Source organism: Protopterus annectens, chromosome 8.part0 (assembly GCF_019279795.1).
Source record: "Protopterus annectens isolate FY-2018-M chromosome 8.part0, PAN1.0, whole genome shotgun sequence".
Classification (NCBI taxonomy): Eukaryota; Metazoa; Chordata; order Ceratodontiformes; family Protopteridae; genus Protopterus; species Protopterus annectens.
Window position 1 is genome coordinate 1,309,223,458 of NC_056741.1, and position 23,237 is coordinate 1,309,246,694.

The following is a 23,237-nucleotide window of genomic DNA, read 5'->3' on the forward strand; positions in this document are numbered from 1 at the left end:
TTATCTACTGCCCCGATACAGTTCACTGAACTCTGCCCTACCAGCATCTGAAGGGCAGCTATGGATGTGGATCCTGGAGCACTACAGATTCTGCTTTGTGTAACATTTGCTGCTTTCTTTTCTTATGTCACATCAGGTAAGCTAATTTTAGTATAAGCAGAAAACCGTGTTTGTCTTTTTTATAGGAAGAATGCTTTTCATTTTGTGTAGTATAGTGTCTATTTTGCATAATACGCAGTAGTTGTGAAGGGAAATGAACATGTTTCACATATGCGTAATGCAGCCTTGGAGCTTTTATGCCTTACTCAGGGTGTGTGAGAAGCCTTGTAGTTTGCCTTGCTTGGTCTATATTCCAGGGTTATAACCCATGGATTTTAATAGCTTGCATTTCCTAGGTCTGCCTGCTTGAAACTAGTAAGAGTGATGCCCCTGGTGTCTGGACTGTTTTATTGTTGTATTATATTGCCAGTTTCACCCCCACCCCCATCTTACAGGGCATAGTTTCCTTCTGCCCCTTAATTTCTTTCCCAGAGAGGAAGTTGTTGGACCTGAAGGAAACGGACATAGCATAGAGTTGAATATTTTGGTCATTTTACAGAAATGTTTTTGTTTGAGTTGAAGTCATTATTTTCTTATTGTATTAGGTCTTGGTTTTCAACTTTTAATTTTGCCGCCTTCTGGGTCTTCTCCCTTTCTTTTTCTGAGGATTTTATGAGCCTGGGCCCTTTTGTCAGTTATGCATATTATTTGTCATTAATTGTTACTATGAGAAACAAATTGGTCTTGCAGGCAGGCAGAAGGTGTTTAATTTGGCCGAAAGTCTTGTTACTGTTCCATTTGTGTGATATTCAGTGATGCAACTAAATGAAAAGCATTGCATGTCATCAGAAGTCTAATTAATGCTCACATGCTGTTATATTTCAAGATAGCCTTACACCCATTCATCATTATTATTTTGGGATCTTCTGCCTTTTCCAAGAAATGTAAGAGTGGTAAATCCAGTCTGTTATGTAGTAAAGTCTGTTAGTGCCAAGAGTACTTGTGCTAGGTTTCCATATTAAACATTCTTGAGACTGTTGTGTTGTTTTCTGAGATTAATGTTAAAACTCCGTTGTTAACAGTGGTTGAATTTAAGATGGCTCCGTTGCTTTTTCTACTTTTTACAGTCCTCCTTTCTGTCTTCAAAGTTGCCTCGTCTTGCAGGCGACTGTCTTGTAGAAGTATTCAAGAGGTTGACAGCTGGTACTCCTTCCAGGATCCAAATGTCTACTCCCTATGTGTTTGGATTCTAGCACATGGCCTCACTTATGCTGATGTTGGGCTTGTCTTTTTTTTATGCCTCTACCTTGATTGCTGTTCCTACAGATGCAGACTTCAGTGCAACCAGGTGTCCCTGTGCTCTACTTCAGACCCCGATGTTCAACCTTCTGGTATGTCATACAGGTTTTAGTCTGCCAACTACCATCTGCTTGGTGTCAACCCTCCTGCTGTGTGTTCTTGCCCTATATGTATTGTATTTCAGAGCAGATTCTAATCCCCCAGCATTTTTTTGTTCCTTTGTTTCCTCCTTTCTGCTTGCAATAGATTGGAGTTCCTTGTTCACGCTATTGTCTTCCCTACTGCTTGAGCCCTATTGTGGTATACCTACCTACCCCTTCTCTTGCCTGTCTAATTAGATGAAGTATTTAGGATCTGCGGTGGTGGTGCTGATGTAGCGTTGTCGCCTCACAGTAAGACGCTGACCGGTTCGACTCTCAGCTAGAGCGTCTTCTGCGTGGAGATATGGGTGTACCTTCGTTAAAGGTTGTGCATTAGGGCTGGCAACTCAGCACGTAAAAAATCAACTGCCAATTATTAGCAGACCGGAGTTCCGCTGTGGTGACCCCTAACCGGGAAAAGCCGAAAGACACAACAACATTTAGCTACATAAGAGAATTGGTAAACTCCCAGCCTGAAGACTCCAGTTGTAAAAGAGCTGGAAAATGCAGTTGTAAGTCTAAGCACTAGGACCCACACTTTGAACCCATGACACATGGTATGGAGGAGGAGGGCAGCTTCTCATGGTGACTCTAAATTTAGAGAGATTTTATACACAGATGATGTAGAAGGTTAGAGCTTTTCCAGCAGCTTTCTGTGTTGACTTTAATTACGGAGAGAGTTTATGCCTTGTGCATATGTGGATGAGGGGAGCTTTTCCAGCATCTCCTCATTTTGACTCCAAATTTAGGTAGGTTTTGGGTCTTGTGCAGGAAAGGAGTATCTGACTCTCCATCCCAAAGGCAGCCACAGAAGGCCTGGCCTTTTACTGAGAATTCCTTTTGAGCAGTTAAGCCACATGTTTTTTTTTTTTTCAGAATGACACATCTGTAGAGCAGGTGAACAGATGCTTTGATCTTTTTCTCCAGGAAGGTAGACTGTATGTTTTAACTTTGCAAGAAGTGCTTGTAGCAAAGACCCTCAAAGCCACACAACACAGTCTCTGCTTTTGCCTTGAAGAAGAATCCATTACCTTAAATTTCTCTCCATTCCTCTTACAAAGAAGTTCACAGCTGTGTACTGAAGTGGGAAGTGTCAACTTCCACAACCTTATCCCTAAGAAGGAAAGTCAATGTAACTTGCATGCTGTTTTTGCATGCTGTTTTTCCTGTGATATGTCATGGATGAGATGCAGCGTGCAGTGGAGGGGCTCCCTAAAGACTTCCATTGGCAGACATTCATCTGCTTTCATAGAATACAACAGTTTTGTAAGTCTCTGTTGTATTGCTGTTAAAGGATTTGCATGGGTATCTGTATGAGGCATTGCACTTCACCTGCAGTCCTTGCTGCAACACTGATTATTTGCTGTAGGCACTGAAGTGACCTTTCTAGATTCACTATGTAGAGGACCCTTGTTCATCCATGAGATTGATGCCTATTTGAAGACTGATAGGAAAAAGGACCAAACCTTAAATCTGTGAACATGGAATTGTTTTGGAAAAAAAAAAAGGCCAAGGATCATATAACATCCTGCCTACCTGCTACATTTGATCCTTTACAATTTGCATACAGGCCAAATTGTTTTACCGTGGATGCCATAGCCTTAACACTTCGTCACACATTGGACCATCTGGAAAATACGGTTACATATGCATGCTGTTCATAGACTTTGGTTCTGCCTTCAATACAGTAATTCCAGAACAACTGTTGTCTAAGCGGAGTAATTTAGGCATAGAAAACAAAATATGCAACTGAATCCTTGACTTCCTGACTGAAAGGCCACAAGTAGTTCGAGCAGAAAAACGTTAATCAGCATCACCCTAAACGCCAGGGTTCCACAAGGTTGCGTACTCAAGTCTGTTTCTTTTCACAATTACAGCTACGCATCAGTCAAATAGAATCATCAAATTTGCAGATGACATCTCAGTAGTCAGCCTTATCAAAGGAAGATGAGGGGGCCAACAGGGATGAGGTGAACCAACTCGTTCATTGGTGCACTGACAACAGCTTAGCACTAAATGTTGAGAAGCCAAGGAAATTGTCATTGATTTTTAGGAAGGAGAATAAGCCATGCACCCCTATCATCATCATTGGTGCCACAGTGGAGAGAGTAAATAGCACTAAATTTCTAATATCTCACAAGACCCAAGTTGGGCCACAAACACTTCCTACCTTATGAAGAGAGCCCAAAGACATCTCTACTTCCTTAACCTCCCCCCTCTATTTGCCTTCTACAGAGCCATGTTTGAGAGCATACTGACAAACAACATTGTTCTCACTCTTGATTCGAAGGCACTGGATAAGATCGTTAAACAGGCTACACAAGTCATTGTCTCCAACCTTCAATTCCTACAGGACATGTATTCAAACAGATGCTGTGGTAGAGTCTGAAAACTATTGAGGGATACACACCATTCAGCTTACGGACTGTTCAAACTCCTGCCAACAAGGAAGCACTACAAAAGCATTAGATGTACGACATCCAGATTCCATAACCGCTTCTTCCCACACACTATCAGACTGCTGAACAACAAACCCATAGCTTAACCCGCTAACTGGGTATTTTTGTGCAATATGTCATTCTTTATTTGCGTAACTCTCTGCATAGCTCACTTTATGTGCGTCTATCTGCACTATGAAAACTATAAACTGTAAGCTTATGGGATACATTGGTGGTGGGTAAGTTTTACATGTATTTATTTATAGTACTGTTGTTTATATAACCTTATATTTCTGAGTCTGTTTCTGTCATATTTGTTTTGTTTCTGTTGTAAAAAAAGCTTTCATTTTTTTACTTTATTTTTAGTATCTTTTTTGATTTTTTTTTAACTATTTAAATTTTTATTAATTTAATCGGTCTTCCTTCAGTAAACTGTCATTCTTATGGTATGAGGCTGAGTATCAAACTTTTTTGCAGTGATGTGCACTTTTTCCCCATCTATGTTGTTCTGTATGACAAAGTCTGCATGTCCTGTAGTTAGAATGCAGAGGAGTCAGTGGCATTTGTATTTCCGTCAGTTTACAGCATCAACATCAAGAGATTGTTGAATTCCCACAGTTCTTCTACCTGTATGGAATCCAGCAACCCTTTTTTTGCCAAGGAATTGATGTACTCCCATATTCAGCTTAGCCTGGGCTAGCATTAAAGATAGATTCCAACTAACTGTCTTAAAAGGTGGTTAAGTTGGCCCATCTCCATAGCATCGAGGGATGAAGCCTTGACTATGGTCCAAGGTTGATTAGTGACTCAGTTACTTGCTTGTGGAAGCCAGACAGGGAGGGGTGGGAGTGGGCAGGCAACATCACCTTGCCCATTCTTGGGGGGAGGGGGGGGGCAGTCTGACCTGCTGCTACTGGAGAAGTTCAGTGCTTCACATATATAATATATGAGCATGAGGTGCATGCTTAGCTTTGCCTAGTCATGTTCATATAAGACTTCATGTGGTGTGTGCAAGAATATGCACACCCACCAGGAGCGGCCTTAAGTCAACTGGTGCCCTAGGCAAAAGGGCTTGATGGTGCCCCTCACCACACTAACTGGTGCCCCCATCCTGGTCTACCTACACCAAATAAATACTGGAAAAGTGCCCCTGCCAGATCGGCGGCCTAGTTGGCCTATGCCTAAGGCCGGCTATGACACCCACAGAGAAAGGCATACCACACCTTTGCACTGCAGCTGCTGAGTGATATGTAATGAGTCCTGGGAGTGTCTCCTCTCATTCAGCTGAATGTGATAATGAGGAGAAGCACTTGGTTTGGCTTTCCAGACTCAATATCCTGCATATCATGGTCATTAATGGAGACTAATAAGGTAACTCATAGGAACACATTCAAGGCATACACAATAGTGTGATGTCTGCTCATAACTGAAACCATCATTAGTAAGTTTGTGCTTGGTGAATCATGTAATGCAGCAAAGTGTGGTTTCCATACAACCCTCTATATGTTGTTAATCCAAATGTCATTTTCAGTATTGCTGTCTCTACCTTTTGCCATCATTTCTCCATGTTCAGGTTTCAGTGCTGCTGTTATCTTCTCCTTCCCAGGTTTTCCTGATAATTTTTAGTACTGTCTTTCTTTGTACCCTTTGTATCATTGTTTCTGGATCATTTATGGTAATAAACCCTTCTCCTCCTGGATTTTCTCCATACCTTAAGTCCTCTATGTGTTTTCTTGCTATATTCTGTGAATGGTTTTCACCACTGTCTTTTATGTCACTTATATTATGGAGTTCCTGGATCATTTGCAGTTCTGCCATCTATGTGGCATTTTTAGTAAGAGGATTAAGGTTAAGAGCTGCTAACAAGCTTAATTCTGTAATCATAGGATTATTGCTACAAGTCTCCATTTCTCTCATGTATGATACCGAACAAGTTGCTTAGCCACAGTGCTCCTAGGACAGGCCTGGAAAGAGGCAGAGGTTAATTAGCTGTTTAACAAATAAAATTCAGATAAGTAAAAGTATGTTCAAGGGAGGGAATGCACTCTGGAAAGAGACGTTGTGTTTAGGTTATAGATGGCTTGGAGAGAATTTTGTTTGAAAAACAACACCATTTGCATTTTGCTGACAATAGTGTCAGCAGACCTGACACAGTCATATTTTTCTGGATTTTCGTTTAACACTTTTTTCTTGAGTCGCACTGCAGTTGCCTTGCTGTCAACTGTGTCCCAGTGCCCCTTCTCGCTCATTCACTTCAACTTTCCTAACACCTGTCCAACTTGCACTTCAGACTAAGCAGAGGAGTCTTCAGTGCAACTGGTTGGGGAAAAGTGCCTTGAGATAAAGTGCTGTTCTGTAACACCGTCCTGGCTGCTGGGGAAGGCTTGAATGCCCTGTCTACTGTCTTGTCCATTTCCTAATGAGTATTACCTGTACACATGCCTGTAAATTAGTGCGCCTCATCTCCGACAGTAGCTGCTAGTTCTTGGCTGTAAATTGCAGCAACAGATAAGTGAGCTAACATAAGTCAGTCGCACCTATCCCCTCATCCAGCCCATTAAAGGATTGCTTTAGCTATTTGAACCAAGAGTCAGTAGGGCCATTGTCAAAGCACCATCTCTTTATACAGTGCTGCTTATCTTAAAAGAAAGGTCCATCTAAATGTACTTTCTAAGCAGAGTGCTTTTTTTTTTTTTCTCCCCAAAACCTGTCATGTAAAACTAAAATACTACTTAAGTACTTCTCCCGCTTTTTCTTGTCTGTACCCAGATGTTCTTCATTCCACATTGCTGCAGTCCTAACTATCGGGTAGTCCGCTGTCCAGTCGGCCCGAATACCAGAGTATATGGCTGACGTCGGTCAGGGCGCATTAGACTGACGTCAGTACGTCAGGGTACTAATGCGCATGACCGACGTCATATCCTCAGTCTTTTTTGCCGCATGGTCCGATGCAGAAGCAGTTTTGCGAGTGCAGGTTGGCGTTCTGAAATTTTCTGAAGTCGGAGTTTCAGACCGAATCAGAGTTGGCTAAGTACCCCGTTGGGGAACATTTTGGTTTTTCTTGCCTCAGTATTTAACCGGATGTCAGAAAAAGTGAATAACTGTATTTCTTGTGGGAAACAGATACCTCATAGGGATTACCATACCTTGTGTATACCTTGTTTAGGGCCTGAGCACGACGTTGTTGGATGCCGCTCTTGTGCTAGGTTTAACAAACGCACTATTAAGAGAAGGTTAGACTGTGCCAGGTTAGTGTTTGGGAAGCGTTGCAATTATAAAATGCCGTCGGATGCTCCGGCGCCGCTTCATCCAAGAAGCGCAAGGACAAAACAGCGAAGCCTAGGGTTGATGAACCGGCAGTCCCGGACGTCGGTTCTTTAGAAGGCTCAGTGGAGCCAGAGGTTTTGCCAGGAGTTTCTTTGGAGTCTCAGGCAGAGACTTTACTGTTACAGGATGTGCCTTCTCAGGAGGTAGGCCAGGCTGAGGGGCTTCTCAGGTAACTGTTCTTCCCTCTCTTCCCAAGGGAGTTAGAGCCTCTCCTTCTGTTTCCAAAACTTCTTTGAGAGGTAGGCCAAGTTTAGCTTCAGTGGGGGCTTCTCCTAGCACTTCAGGTTCTGTGCCTAAGAAACATATGCTTAAAATGGCAGAAGATTTGATTACTATGATTAGAGGTTCTATGACGCCTCCTGATAAGAGGCCTAGGGTGGAACCTGAGTTTGATAGTTTTGAACAGTGTTCAGAGGCTTCTGAGACTTCTGCGGAAGATTTGCAGGAGTATCCTCCTTATTCTGATTCTGATGTGGATGATTCCACTCCTACAGCTTCTCCTCCTGAGGATTTCTCATTTTCAGAGACTCTGCATTCCATGAGGGAGCACTTTAAATGGGAAGGCCAGGATTACTCTGATTCCAGGAAAAGGCTTAGGGAATTCTTGTTTTACCCCAGCATAGGCCCTTAGCTATACCTCCTGTGTTGAATGTGGTGGAAGATGTTTTGCAGAGGCTTCCCTGAACCCTGATTCTTTGCCTCCTGCTCCTGTTAAACCTGATAGGTACTATAGGGTGCCTGAAGCTCATAAGTATCTTTTAAGAGTCCTAGGGCAGACCCGAAACTGTTTCTCAGGGACCTAAAGGTGTTAAGGCCTCTGTGGTTAAAACCCTGTTCCCACTGATAAAGAGGCAAGGGCTTTGGATAGATGGGGAAAGAAAGTGTATACTTCTTCCACTTTAGCCATGAGGGCGTTGAATTGTCAGTTTCACATGCTAAAATATCAAAATTATCTCCTTTCACAACTGAAATCTAAGGTGGATGCTTTGGCGGAAGGTATTGAGTGTAAAGAGTTGCTGGATTTAGTTCATGTGTCTGAACAAGTGGGTAAGCATTCTTTGCAATGTGGTTTTGATGCTGTACAGGCCTCCTCGAGGGTGGCTGCCACTAGTTCTGTTCTTCGCAGGCATGCCTGGTTGAGGGATCAGAATTTAGCTGAGCATGTTAAGACAAGGATTTTGGATGCTCCTTTACAGTCTGATGTGTTGTTTGGTTCGCCTGTGGAAGCATTTTTAAAGAAAATGGAGGACAAAGCTAAGTCTATGCAAACTGTTAAAGATTTTTTGCAGGTGCAGCCACCGAAGTTTAGTAGAAATTGGCCTACTAAGGGATGGACATATCCTGCTTATGATTCCCAGTCTAGGGGTAGGTCTAGACGTGGTAGGGGCAGAGCTCAAGGTTCTTTTAGGCCTAGAACAGGGAGTTCACCTGCTCAGACTTCTGGTGAGGGCAGGGGTCAGTCCTTTCGTAAACAGACCCAATGACCTGCCTTTTCAGCTGCCAGTAGATTCTCGTCTGGCAGCTCTTTGGGAGGAAGACTGTCTCTTTTCAAAGAAAATTGGGATTTAATCACTCAAGACAGATGGGTGTTGGATATCATTCACCACGGTTACAGGTTTTATTTCCATACATTGCCCCTTTCAAAGGCATGCCAGACGTTCCTCCTCCACAAAGGAAAGAGGCTCACAAGCAAATTTCTCTGTTACTCCAAATAGGGGCCATTCAGCCAGTCCCTGTATCAGAAAGGGGCCTAGGATTTTATTCTCGCCTGTTCCTAGTACCAAAGAAGGGGAACACGTGGAGACCAATTTTGGATTTATCTATCCTCAACACTTATCTGGACATTCCAAAGTTCAAGATGTTGACGTTACAACAGCTTTTACCTCTGCTGGGCAAAGATCACTGGATGGTAACTTTAGATCTCAAGGAAGCTTACCTTCATGTGCCTATAAGACCAAGTTGCAGGAAGTATCTGCGTTTCGAGCTGGAAATTCTCATTATCAGTTCTCTGCATTGCCCTTTGGCTTATCTACTGCCCAGAGTATTCACAAAGGTTCTGGCTCCAGTGATAGCTTACTTCAGGCTAAAAGGAATTCAAATCTATCCTTACTTGGACGACTGCCTGATTCTGGCTCAAGAAAAGGAAGACCTTCTACAGCATCTGGAATATGTTATAGCAGTGCTAAGATGCCTAGGGTATTCTGTGAACGAAATAAAGTCCAGTCTAGTACCCTCTCAAGACATGTGCTTTCTGGGTGTGAGACTGAATACAGCAGCCCAGATGGCCTTTTTAACCCCGGACAAACAAAAGAGTCTATCCCTTTACTTCCATCAACTATCTCATCAGTCCGTGCTGACTGCAAGGACAGTCCTTCAAGCATTAGGGTTCATGGCATCTTGTATTCTGGTGCTTCCCAATGCCAAACTGCATATGAGGAAGCTGCAATGGTATCTCAAAATGTATGGACACAGCACTGCCAGGATTTGGACACTGTCATTCAAATAATACCTTGCCTTCAAAAAGAATTTTTGTGGTGGGCTCAGGAATGTCACCTAAACAAGGGACTCTCTGTGACCCGGCCAGAGGCGAGTCAGATTTTAACGACAGATGCCTCGGACATTGCTTGGGGAGCTCATCTAAATGGAAAGTGGATACAAGACAAGTGGCCTGCCAGACTACAGCATCTACATATCAACATGAAGGAGATGTTAGCAGTCCAGTTTGCATTAATGGCTTTCAAGGAGTTACTTCTTCCAGGGCAGGTGTTGATTCTAACAGACAACACAACTGTCATGTGGTACATCAACAAACAAGGGGGAACACATTCTTATCCTCTATGAAGGCAAGCAATGATTTTATGGGAGACTGCGCTCAGCTTGCAACTAACTCTTCAGGCAAGGTTTCTGCCGGAGCACAGAACTCCTTAGCAGATGTGTTAAGCAGACAAATCATGGATCCCCACGAGTGGAAACTGGATCTTCATGTATTTCAGAAATTGACAGTGTCATGGGGAACTCCAGACATAGATCTGTTCGCTTCTCCACTAAACCACCAGCTGCCAAAGTTTTGCACAAAGGGGTTTCATCACACAGCTTGGAAAGTGGATGCTCTTTCTTTCAGTTGGAAAAATCTTCATGTGTATGCCTTTCCACCTCTGCCTCTTCTTCCAAAGGTGCTCTTAAAGGTCAGACAAGACAAGCCAAGGATGATTTTAATAGCTCCAGATTGGCCTCGGCAACACTGGTACCCACTACTAAGGAGTCTGGTAAGGAAGCCTCCATGGCCTTTACCTTTGATTCCACATCTGTTATCTCAGAAGGACGGTCATCTGCTCAATGTCAAGCTTCACTCACTTCATCTAACAGCCTGGCATATTCTGTGTTGAAACACAGCAGGTCTCAACTTCCTCAACAAGTTTTAAATGTGATTATGGAAGCTAGAAGACCTAGTACAAGGAAAGTGTATGCAGAAAAATGGAAGAGGTTTTATTTTGGAGTACAGCAAAGAATTTGGAGATTTCTGAGCCTAATTTGAATGTGGCTCTTCAATATCTTACTGAGTTATTGGACAAAGGTTTGTCCTTCTCTTCCATTAAGATTCATGCTGCAGCAATTTCAGCTCACTATGATTGTGACCCACCATTGTTTTCGCATCCTTTGTTCAAGCAGTTTCTTAGAGGGGCAAAGAATATAAGACCCCCGTAGAGCTCCTACTCCTGCTTGGGATCTCAATTTTGTGTTGGAAAAACTTACTCTACAACCTTTTGAGCCTCATGGCTACTGCTGAATTGAAATACTTGTCATGGAAGACTGCTTTTCTGTTGGCTATTACTTCTGCAAGAAGGGTGTCTGAGTTGCAGGCCCTTATGGCAGTAGAGCCCTTTTGATTTTCCATAAGGATAGGGTATCATTACGTACTAATCCTTCCTTTATGCCTAAGGTGGTTTCTAGTGTGGCTTTAAACCAAACTATTCATTTGCCTACTTTTTATGCAGAACCCCAAAATAAAGGGGAAAAGATTTTGCACACTTTAGATGTACATAGGCAATTGCGTTATTATTTAAGCAGGACTAAGGATTTTAGGCAGTCTCAGCAGTTGTTTGTTTCTTTTGCTTTGAGTTCGCAGGGCAAGCCTGTGTCAAAACAAACTATTTCTAGGTGGATTGGGTTTTGCATTGCATTTTGTTATTCCCATCATGGCAAGGAGATTCCAGCTGGGATTAGGCCTCATTCCACTAGGGCTACTGCCACTTCAACAGCATTTCTAAGGGGGGGGGCAACTAAGGATATTTTGGAGGCAGCTACTTGGAGTTCAGTGCATACTTTCTCTAAGCATTATCACCTTCCTCTCTACTCTAAGTCTAGGGCTGGTTTTGCCACAGCTATTTTGCAAGGCATGTTGTCAGCTCCTGCTTCTTTATGATTTGCCAGCCTCCCTTACCTCTGCTTTGGGATTCTACCCAATAGTTAGGACTGCAGCAATGTGGAATGAAGAACATAGTACAGTTTTGTACCTACCATAAATGTAGATGTTCGAGGATCCACATTTCTGCAGTCCAATTTACCCTCCCTCCTTCCCCTCTGTGTTTAGGGGTGGTTGTGTAGGTGAGGTTATATGCTGATATTTTTGTATATATTTTTGTATATATTGTACATATTTCTGGTGCAGGTATATTGGGCCTTGTCTTTTTAGGGTCTTCTGACATCTGGGGCAAGAAAAGACTGAGGATATGACGTCGGTCATGCACATTAGTACCCTGACGTACTGACGTCAGTCTAATGCGCCCTGACCGACGTCAGCCATATACTCTGGTATTCGGGCCGACTGGACAGCGGACTACCCGATAGTTAGGACTGCAGCAATGTGGATCCTCGAACATCTACATTTATGGTAGGTACAAAACTGTACTTTTTGTTTTCTCTTTGCACACCATTTTGTCTATGGAATCTTGTAGTATTTAGTTGATTTTATATTCTATGTAACAGGTTCATTGTAGAATTCAGTGAGTAGAATTGGGGATCAGTACTCGCATTTACTGATGCTAAAGGATTTGAAAGGAGTGAACTAAGGAAAAACTTGCAAAGTTTTTAAGCATTTATATGGCGGCCACGGTGGTGCAGTGGTTAGCGTTGTCACCTCACAGCAAGAGGTTCTCCAGTTCGATCCTCGGCTGGGGTGCCTTCTGTGCAGAGTTTGCATGTCCTCCCTCTGGTCACATGGGTTTCCTCCGGGTGCTCCAGTTTCCTCCCACATCCCAAAGACATGCTGTAGGTGGATTGGACACTCTAAATTGGCCCTAGGCATGAGTGCGTGCATGTGTGTGCCTTCTGTGGAAGGTTGGGCACCGGGCTGGCAACTCGACACTGTAAAACTACACTGCCAATCATGAGCGGACATGTGATCTGCTGTGGCGACCCCTAACCGGGAAAAAGCCGAAAGAAGAAGAATTGTAATTTACAAATGAATACAATTAGGGGCGACGAAGCTGATACTTTTTAAACCTCTGTTTTAAGCTGTTTTCTAGCAGAAATTGAAAAGAACAGGTGCACTGGATTTCTCCACACATTTAAATGTCGCTATTACCATTGTAAGTCATTGGAAAGATGGATATTGGTTGTTTGGCTGTGTTACAGGTCTGTAGTTACAGGCTCATCTCAGTAGAGTTAAGGTAATGCTTATACTGTCTTTGTGATGCAACCACTTTTTGAACAGATTTATGCTGATGACTGCAGATGTTCTTCGTGTTTCACTGTTGCAGTCATCACACTTGGGTTATCTGCCTGCAGGTAGCCCTCAATGGGCCCGAATACCAGAGACTTAGCATTTCTGTGTCGGTTGCTGTCGGTTCAGGTCTGACGTAAGGGGTATAAAAACAGGCAGCCGACGCCATTATATCAGTCTTTCTTGCCAAGGAGCCTGAAGCAGAAGCAGGTCGCACGAGTGACTATCTTTCGCTACCTGAGTCTTCGTTAGCGAATTAAATTATCCGGAAGTCTTCTAAAGCTAAGTACCCTGTTGGGGATCCTTTTTTCTTGCTCTAACCGATGTCGGAAAAAGTTAGCAATTGTCTTGCCTGTAGAAAGCAAATACTACACACAGATTTTCATTATTACCTGTTTAGGCCCAGACCATGGTGTTCCTCACTGTTGGTTTTGTGCCTTGTTCATTGCCTGAACTATTCGTCGTTGGGCCCTTATTGTCGCTAAATACTATTGTTCTTGATGTCCGTATTCTGAAATGGCTTCGGTAAGCCATCCGACTACCGATCTACTGAAAAAACATAAGGATAAAGACAGAGACAGACCATACAGGTCCAAAACTGCCGACGATGCTTCCATTAAGCTAGCCACCAGTTCGCTGGTAGTCAGTGAGGCGCTTTCGCAGCCCCTGATACCCACTTCAATGGATTCGCAGGCCTCTACTGAGATCTGTTCGGGGTCTGGTATGCAGCGAGACTCTTTGATGGAACCTGCAGATGTCTCTACCTTGGATGGGTCCGGAGCTACTGAGCAGGCACCGGCTTCTGAGGAAGTTCTTTGCACTACCGATATTCGATAAAAACCGACAACTTCTTTCGTGTCTTCAGTTCTGTCTAAAACTACCAAGTTTCTAAGGCCAGGAGTACGTGCTACACATAAAAAAACGACGACCCAAACTCATGCACCTGCTTCCTTGCCACAACATCAAATTCTTAAAATGGCAGAAGACCTTGTTATGTTGGTTAGGGGAAGTCAGCCTTCCCCTGCTAAGAGAAAGAGACCTGTCCCCCCCCAGCAGCTTTAACAGACCAAGACTCAGACAACTCTGAGGTATCTGATTATGAAGACATGCCTTTATCTGCTTATGATGATTCAGATGCAGAGGAATCTATTCCCTTTGCTTCTCCTCCAGAGGATTTTTCTTTTGGTGAAGCCTTATATACTTTGAGAGCATTTCCACTCGGAATGTCAAAGACTATCCTCAGTCCAAAAAGAGACTCAGAGAATTTCTAGACTTGCCACAACATAGGCCTTTAGCAATACCCCCCCAGTCCTGGATGTTGTGGATGATGTCTTTATGGAATCCAGTTTAACTCCTGATACTTTATCCTCTGTTCCTAGGAAACCAGACAGGTACTACAGAGATGTCCTTCAAGGATGCATCTGCAGTCATAACATATGGGTTGTCCTGCCTCAGGCAGCCCTTCGGTCGGCCGGATTCCAAAGTCTGGGTCTGGCCTCGGCTGATGTCGCACTTTCCCCGACGTCAGAGCTTCTGGGGTATAAAGGCATCAGCCGACGCCATTTTCTCCAGTCTTTCTTGCCGCGCGGTGCCCAAAGCAGAAGCTGTTGGCAAGTGCCGGTCGGTCAGATCCAGAGATTTCAGCTACCGAAGACTTCGAAAAAAGCTAAGTACCCCGTTGGGGACTCTTTCTTGCCTCAGCTGATGTCAGACAAAGTAAATAATTGTTTAACTTGTGGGAAACAAATACCTCATAAGGATTTCCATTCTTACTGCCTTCCTTGCTTAGGCCCAGACCACGACGTATCAGCTTGTTTAGCCTGTGCCTCCTTCAACCGACGGACTCTTAGACATCGGTCGGAGTTTGCAGAAGAATTTTTTGGAACCGATTTTGCTTATAAAATGCCATCGGAGACTCCGACTACGCATATGGCCAAAAAACGCAAGGAAAAGGACCGACACTCGCGACCCGCGGTTTCGGCTGAAACAGAGTCCTCGGTTCTTACTATGACCGGAACCATACCTCCGACAACCAAGGCCAGAGAGGCCCCGGCTGAGTCAGCTTCAGAACTCCCTACCGAAGCTAGTGCTCAAGAATTGTCCGACACCATTCCTTTGGACATTTCTACTCCTGCACGTGGGGCAGCTAGACCCCCAGCTTCTATGTCTATTAAGGCCTTCTCCAGGGCTAAAGCTGCCAAACTTTCAAAAGCTTTGCCTGCCAAATCTACTTCACAGAGGCCTTCCTCAAGTTCTCAGATTCTCAGTCTTGCTGAGGACCTTATATCCTTAATTAGGGGTTCCCAACCTCAACCAGACAGGGCCTCCCAACCTCCACCAGACAAAAGGCCCAGGGCTGATCCCTCTGAACCTCTCTCCTCTGATTACTCCACCGATGGATCTGATTTGTCAGACCATCAGGAAGGGGCCTACTCGCCTTATGAGGATTCAGATGCAGAAGATTGTATTCCTTCGGCCTCCCCACCTGAAGAATTTTTCCTTTGGGGAGACTTTACACTCCATGAGGGAGCACTTTCAATGGCAGGGTCAGGATTTCTCTGATTCTAGAAAAAGATTAAGGACCTTTTTGCATTTGCCCCAGCATAGGCCCTTAGCCATACCACCTGTTCTAACTGTAATTGATGATGTCTATAATGATGTCAGTACTGCACCTGATTCTCTTCCCCCGGCCCCTGCCAAACCCGATAGATATTACAGGGTTCCGGATTCTCACTTCCACCTGTATAAAGCCCATGCTGCAGACCCAGAAACTATTTCTCAGGGCCCAAAAGGGGTTGCAGCTGCTACTGCCAAAAATCCCCTACTCTCTGAAAGAGAGTCTAGAGCATTAGAGAGATGGGGTAAAAAGGTTTATACATCTGCTACTCTTTCTGCCAGGGCATTAAACTGTCAATTCCATATGATACAGTACCAAGAATTTTTGTTAGATCAGCTGAATAAGAAGCTTTCTTCTCCTGAACCTTTAGACCGTAAATCTTAAAATGTGGCTATGATGCACTGGAGGCTTCATTTAGATCAGCTATGACTGGGGCAGTAATTCGTAGGCATGCCTGGCTAAAAGAGCAATCCTTGCCAGACCATGTCAAGGCTAAACTCCTCGCTGCTCCAATGGAGAAACAAAATTTATTTGGCTCCCCTGCACAGGAGATTCTAAAGAAGGTGGAAGAAAAAGCAAAATCTATGCAAACAGTGAAGGAATTTCTGCAGGTCCAACCTCCAAGGTTCAGCAGAAACTGGCCTACAAAGAATTGGTCCTTTCCAGACACCTCCAGAGCACAGAGGGGCAGGAATAGACTCCCTCGAGGCAGAGGTCAATCAAAGGGTACCTACAGGGGCCGTCAGTGGCAGCCTGCCAACCAGAGGAGTAGTGCCACAGCTGCAACTACTACCACTACCACAGGACAGACACAATGACTTGACTCTGCCTACCAGGGATCAACTGGAAGCTCCCTTGAGCAGAAAGCTGGCTTTATTCTCGAAAAACTGGCATTGCATTACAAAGGACACATGGACATTGCAAACAATAGACAAAGGATACAGGTTTCACTTCCACACTTTACCAAAAAGGAGCGGAATGCCAAACCTTCCACCAAACCAGAAGGCAGAGGCTTTAAGACAAATCAACAATTTACTTCAGATGAAAGCGATAGAAAGGGTACCATCTATGGAACAAGGCCAAGGATTTTACTCCAGATTATTCCTTGTACCAAGAAAAGAAAACCAATGGAGGCCTATTCTCGACTTGTCCGCACTGAACACATATCTCATTGTGCCAAAATTCAAAATGCTGACCCTACAGCAACTTCTTCCCATGTTGGGCAAGGAGTCTTGGCTGGTGACTCTAGATCTCAAGGAGGCATACCTGCACGTCCCTATCCGACCAGATTGCAGAAGACACCTCAGATTTCTTGCAGGATCAGAGCATTATCAATTCTCAGCATTGCCCTTTGGCTTATCTACTGCGCCCAGAGTATTCACGAAATGCCTGGCATCAGTAATTGCACATTGCAGACTTCAGGGAATTCAAATTTACCCATACCTGGACGACTGCCTAATACAAGCAGACAACAAGACAAAATTGTTAAAGGACTTGGCCTATGTCATACTTCTGCTACAGGCCTTGGGATACACAGTCAACATCCAAAAGTCAAGACTAATGCCATCCCAAAGGATAACCTTTTTGGGTGCGGATCTGGACGCAATCACTCAGATGGCTTTTCTCACAGAAGAAAAACAAAAACAACTTCCAGATTACTTCATGACTTTGACAAGACAAACTCAGCTTACTGCAAGGAAAGTCCTGCAGGCCCTGGGTTGCATGGCATCCTGCATAATCTTGATCCCACATGCCAGGCTGCATATGAGGAAATTACAATGGTACCTAAGGAATGTATGGTCTCAACACAGGCACAGTCTAGAAACCATGATACCAATCATTCCATGCCTTCAAAAGGAATTCCTGTGGTGGGCTCAGGCCTGCCAGTCCAACAGAGGGTTGCCTTTCAACAAACCAAAACCAAGGCAGACCATCACCACGGACGCCTCAGACCTAGGATGGGGAGCACACATGGAGGACAAATGTATCCAAGGCCTATGGCCTCAAGGACAGCTAAGCATGCACATAAACCAAAAGGAGATGCTGGCAGTGAAGCATGCAATCGAGGCATTCAAACCTTTCCTCCAGCAAGGACATCTGTTAATAAGGACAGACAACACCACGGTCATGTGGTACATAAACAAACAGGGAGGCACACATTCCTACCCTCTACATTCCTACCCTCTATGCCGGATGGCAATGAATCTGTGGAACCTATGCCTGAATCTCAATATCCAACTGCAGGCCAAATTCGTACCAGGAAAAGAGAATTCACTAGCAGACAGCTTAAGCAGAACTATCACCGATGCTCACGAATGGATGCTGCATCCAGACATCTTCAAACTCATAACAAAGAAATGGGGAATGCCAGAGATAGATCTGTTCGCCTCCCCACTCAACCACCAACTGAAGAAATTCTGCTCAAGGACATACCACCCACAAGCCTGGAGGGTGGACTCTCTCTCTTTCAGCTGGAATGCCCTAACAGTATATGCCTTTCCACCTCTCCCATTGATGTACAAGGTTCTACTGAAGATCAGGGAGGAACAGCCAAAGGTGATACTTATAGCTCCGGACTGGCCAAGACAACACTGGTATCCGCTACTGAGAAGCATGTCTCAGGTGAACTCATGGCCTCTACCCCTATGGCCTCTTCTTCTAACGCAGAACAATTTCAAGACCCTGCATCCAAACTTGAAAACATTGCAACTAACTGCCTGGAAAATTCCTTAAAACCTACCCACACTGTTTTATCTCAGAGGGTCAAGGACATTATCCTCGAGGATTGTAGACCTTCCACAAGGAAGACATACTCAGCTAAATGGAAGAGATTTCTCATTTGGAGCACATCAAAGGGCACAGATGTCACAGTGGCAAACCTAGCACACATCCTAGAATACTTAGCAGAATTGTTCCATAATGGCCTGTCTTATTCTTCCATTAAGATTCATGCTTCAGCAATTTCAGCAGAATACAATATGGATCCTCCTATCTTCTCTCACCCTCTTCTCAGACAATTTTTGAGAGGGATCAAAAATGTTAAACCTCCAAGGAGACCCCCTCTACCTGCATGGGATCTCAATTTTGTGCTGGAAAAATTGACACTACCTCCTTTTGAACCAGCAGCATCAGCAGACCTACAGTTAGTTTTTATGTTGGAAAACTGCTTTCCTTCTGGCAATCACTTCAGCAAGAAGAGTATCCGAGTTACAGGCATTAATGGCAGTGCTGCCTTTTCTTATTTTCCACCAGGATAGAGTGTCACTGAGAACCAATCCTACTTTCATGCCAAAGGTGGTATCCAGGGTATCCCTGAACCAAGCTATTCATTTGCCTACGTTCTTCCCTAACCCACAGAACAAAGGAGAAAAACTTTTGCACACCTTGGATGTACACAGACAACTACGCTACTATCTGGACAGAACTAAAACCAACAGAAAAACTGACCAACTTTTTGTAGCATATGCAACTGGGGTGCAAGGAAGAGCAATTCCCAAACAGACAATTTCAAAATGGATAGGAAATTGCATTCGCTTTTGCTACTCTTTTCATGGAAAGACAGCTCCTGAAAATATCAGGCCTCATTCCACAAGGGCCACAGCCACCACTAGCTTTCCTACGAGGGGTGGCTACCAAGGACATTTTAGAAGCTGCTACTTGGAGCTCCGTGCATACATTTGCCAAGCATTATAATCTACCTTTATACTCCAGATCCCGAGCAGGGTTTGCAACTGCAGTTCTGCAGAGGATCCTAACTACGCCATCCTTCTCTTAGTTCCTCCTCCCCCAGTTTGGCTATGGTATTCTACCCATATGTTATGACTGCAGATGCATCCTTGAAGGACATAGTACAGTTTTGCACCTACCATAAATGTAGATGTCCGATAGGTATGCATCTGCAGTCAGATTCCACCCTCCTTCCCCTCTGTGGTATTCCTAGGGTGCTTACCCCTCTTTCAGCTAGCTGGGGGAATCTATTATGGTGTATTTGTTTGTTTGTATGTATATATGTATATGTATATATATGTATATATATGTATATATATGTATATATATATATAGATATATATAGATATATATAGATATATATAGATATATATATATATATATATATATATATATATATATATATATATATATATATGTATGTATTTTATTTTGCTACTGTTTGGAACTTTTCGGCATTTATCCAAATTTAGCCTTCCTAGAGGGCACCTGGCATCTGGGGCAAGAAACACTGAGGAAAATGGCATCGGCTGATGCCTTTATACCCCAGAAGCTCTGACGTCGGGGAAAGTGCGACATCAGCCGAGGCCAGACCCAGACTTTGGAATCCAGCCAACCGAAGGGCTGCCTGAGGCAGGACAACCCATATGTTATGACTGCAGATGCATACCTATCGGACATCTACATTTATGGTAGGTACAAAACTGTACTTTCCTGACCTTCTCAAATTCCTTTTCAAAAATCCTACTGCTGACCCAGAGGTCATGTTCCAGGGGCTTAAAGGTATCAAAGCAACTACAGCTAGGAATCCCACTCCTTCGGACAGGGATTCCAGAGCTGTACACAGACTGGGTAAGAAAGTATACACCTCTGCAACTCTCGCCATTAGGGCTTTAAATTCCCAGTTTCAAATGCTGAAGTACCAACAACATATTATGGAACTTATTGAGCAAAAAATAGCTACCTTTACGGACTATGCAACAAATAAAGAATTACAAGAGCTTATGCATTCTGCAAGCCAAGTCAGCAAGCATACATTGCAGTGTAGCTTTGATGCCCTAGAAGCATCTTGCAGGGCAGCAGTCACTGTTCTGTACTGAGAAGGCATGCTTGGCTTAAGGAGCAGACCTTGCCAGACCATGTCAAATCAAAATGACTAGAAGCTCCTTTGAATAAGGACAATCTGTTTGGCACCAAAGCAGAAGAGGTTCTTAAAAAGATGGAAGAAAAAGCTAAATCTATGCAGACAGTCAGTTTTTTTGCAAGTACAGCCTCCTAGATTCAGTAGGCATTGCCCTTCGAAACATTGTTCCTTCCAGCCCCCTCAAGGCCATCTCTAACTAGACCCAGGGGAAACGGACCCCCCCAAAACTACAGTCTCAGGGTATGCAGAGATCTAAGTAATGGAGTGCCTCCACTTCAAAAACAGGGAGTGCTAAGCCTCCCCCTTATGGGAAGAATTCCCAATGACTTCTCAACTCCACTCCCCACCTCTGCGCAACTTCTTGTGCCCCTAGGAGGAAAACTTGCCCATCATTGCAAAAAAATGGACTGCCATCACAAAAGACCAATGGGTCCTCAACATTGTATCCCAGGGGTACAGATTTTACTACCACTCACTGCCAACCCCAAAAGGGTTCCCAGACCTTCCTCCAAACCAGTGGGCAGAGGCACAAAACCAAGTTCAATCCTTGCTCTCTCTAAGGGCAATTCAACCTGTTCCTGCAGAACAGATGGGTCAAGGGTTCTATTCCAGAGTTTTCCTGGTACCCAGAAAAGAGGGCACTTGGCACTCAATCCTAGATCTTTCCATTCTAAACACCTTCCTGGTGGTACCAAAATTTCAAAATGCTCAACCTCTGCAGCAGCTTCTTCCTGTGCTGGCCAAAGATGCCTGGTTAGCGACCTTAGACTTAAAAGAAGCCTATTGGCTCATCCCTATAAGGGACATGTGCAGGAAATATCTTCTCTTCAGGGCAGGATCTGTGCATGATCAGTTCTCTGCACTTCCCTTTGGCTTATCCCCTGCTCCCAGAGTATTCACAAAATGCCTGGCTCCAGCCATTGCCTACTGCAGACGGAGAAAAATTCAAATTTATCCGTACTTGGACAACTGCCTGATTCAGGCAGACAGTCAGAAAATGCTGTTGCAGCACATTACATTTGTAAAAAACCTTCTAGCCTCCCTGGGGTTACACCATCAACGAAAATAAATCAAAACTAGTCCCCAGTAAAAAGATTGTGTTCCTGGGAGCAAGCTTGGACACAGCATCCCAGATGGCATTCCTTACACCAGAAAAACAAGCCTATCTGACTGACTACTTCAGTCAAATGGCCACCAGAACCCAGCTATCTGCAAGGAAAATCCTGCAGGCCCTAGGGTTCATGGCCTCCATGCATCCTACTAATTCCAAATGCCAGACTGCATATGAGGAAACGTCAGTGGTACTTAAAAGTCTTTGGTGCTGACATTCTCAGGACCTGGAAACCATTATTCCTGTCATACCTTGTCTAAGCACAGAGTTTCTTTGGTGGGCAGCAGCATGCAACCACAACAAGGGACTACCCTTTACTTAACCGCACGCCGTCCAGACCCTAACCACAGACGCATCAGACTATGCCTGGGGGTCTCACCTGGACGACAAGTGCATTCAGGGCCACTGGAGGCCCAAGTCAAATTCATCTGCATATAAACCAAAAAGAGATGCTAGCTGTGCAGCATGCTCTAACAGCTTTCAGAGCCCTACTCTCACCAGGACCCCTGCTAATAAAAACAGACAAACACCACAGTCATGTGGTACATCAACAAGCAGGGGGGAACCCTCTCTGCAGGCTAGCCATGGCCCTGTGGAACACTGCCTTGGACATGCAGGTCCATCTGCAAGCTCAAACCAGGCAAACAAAACTCACTGGAAGACGACTTGAGCAGAAATCTCCTAGACCCAGATGAGTGGCAATTAGAGCCCAGCATCTTCAGCCTTCTGATTCAGAAAAGGGGGACCCCAAGAGGTGGATCTCTTTGCCTCCCCCTGCAGTCAACAGCTCAGCAAATTCTGCACCCAGGACACCTCACAGCAGGGCCTGGAAAGTGGATGCCCTATCCTTCCAGTGGGTAATGCATTTCCCCCTCTACCCCTTCTCTCAAGAATATTGCTCAAGATAAGACAGGACAGACCAAGGACAATTCTGATTGTCCTGTGCTGGCATGGTCAGTCTGGGGCAATCAGAATGCCCTGGACTGGCCATGCCAGCAGAGCCCACCCTGCTCAATCAGCAGGGGAGACCGACCTTGCATCTGCAACTGCAAATCCTAAATCTTGCAGCCTGGCTTATTCCTTGAATTCTCCTCCAGTGACCAGCCTAAGCAAGCAGGTACTGGACGTCATTCTTGAAGCCAGAAGACCCAGTACAAGGAAATCCTATGCTGATAAGTGGAAAAGGTATTGCTCCTGGATTCAGTCTAAAGGAGAGGACACAACTCTGCCCTCCCTACCTCTAATCTTGGATTACTTAGCAGATCTACTCCACAGAGGCCTACCCTTTTTCTCCATTAAGATCCATGCCTGTGCCATCTTGGCTCATTACAACTCTGAGCTGCCCCTATTCTCTCACCCTCTCATCAAACAATTCATGAGAGGGGCAAACAACTTAAGGCCACCAAGGAGAGCACCCACCCCTGTTTGGGACCTTAACTTTGTACTGGAAAAGCTCACACTGCCCCCTTTTGAGCCTGCAGCATCAGCAGACTTAAAATTCCTCACTTGGAAAACAGCATTGATGTCCTTCAAGAATGCAACTGCAGTCCTGACATATGGGTTGTCCTGCCTCAGGCAGCCCTTCGGTCGGCCAGATTCCAAAGTCTGGGTCCGGCGTCAGCCGATGTCGCCTCCTCCCCGACGTCAGAGCAGCTGGAGTATAAAGGCATCCAC

General features: G+C 44.5%; 1 protein-coding gene across 2 annotated transcripts in view; it reads left to right on the top strand.

Annotated features, from left to right (window-relative positions):
* CDON (cell adhesion associated, oncogene regulated) overlaps positions 1-23,237 on the top strand; it is a 717,042-nt gene that overhangs the window by 279,612 nt on the left and 414,193 nt on the right. For both annotated transcript variants that reach the window (XM_044080828.1, XM_044080827.1), the window contains exon 2: positions 1-136. This exon is cut by the window's left edge and continues 3 nt beyond it. In XM_044080828.1, coding sequence (XP_043936763.1) covers positions 61-136 — 76 coding nt within the window. In that variant the 5' untranslated portion in view covers positions 1-60. The remainder of the gene's footprint in view (positions 137-23,237) is intronic.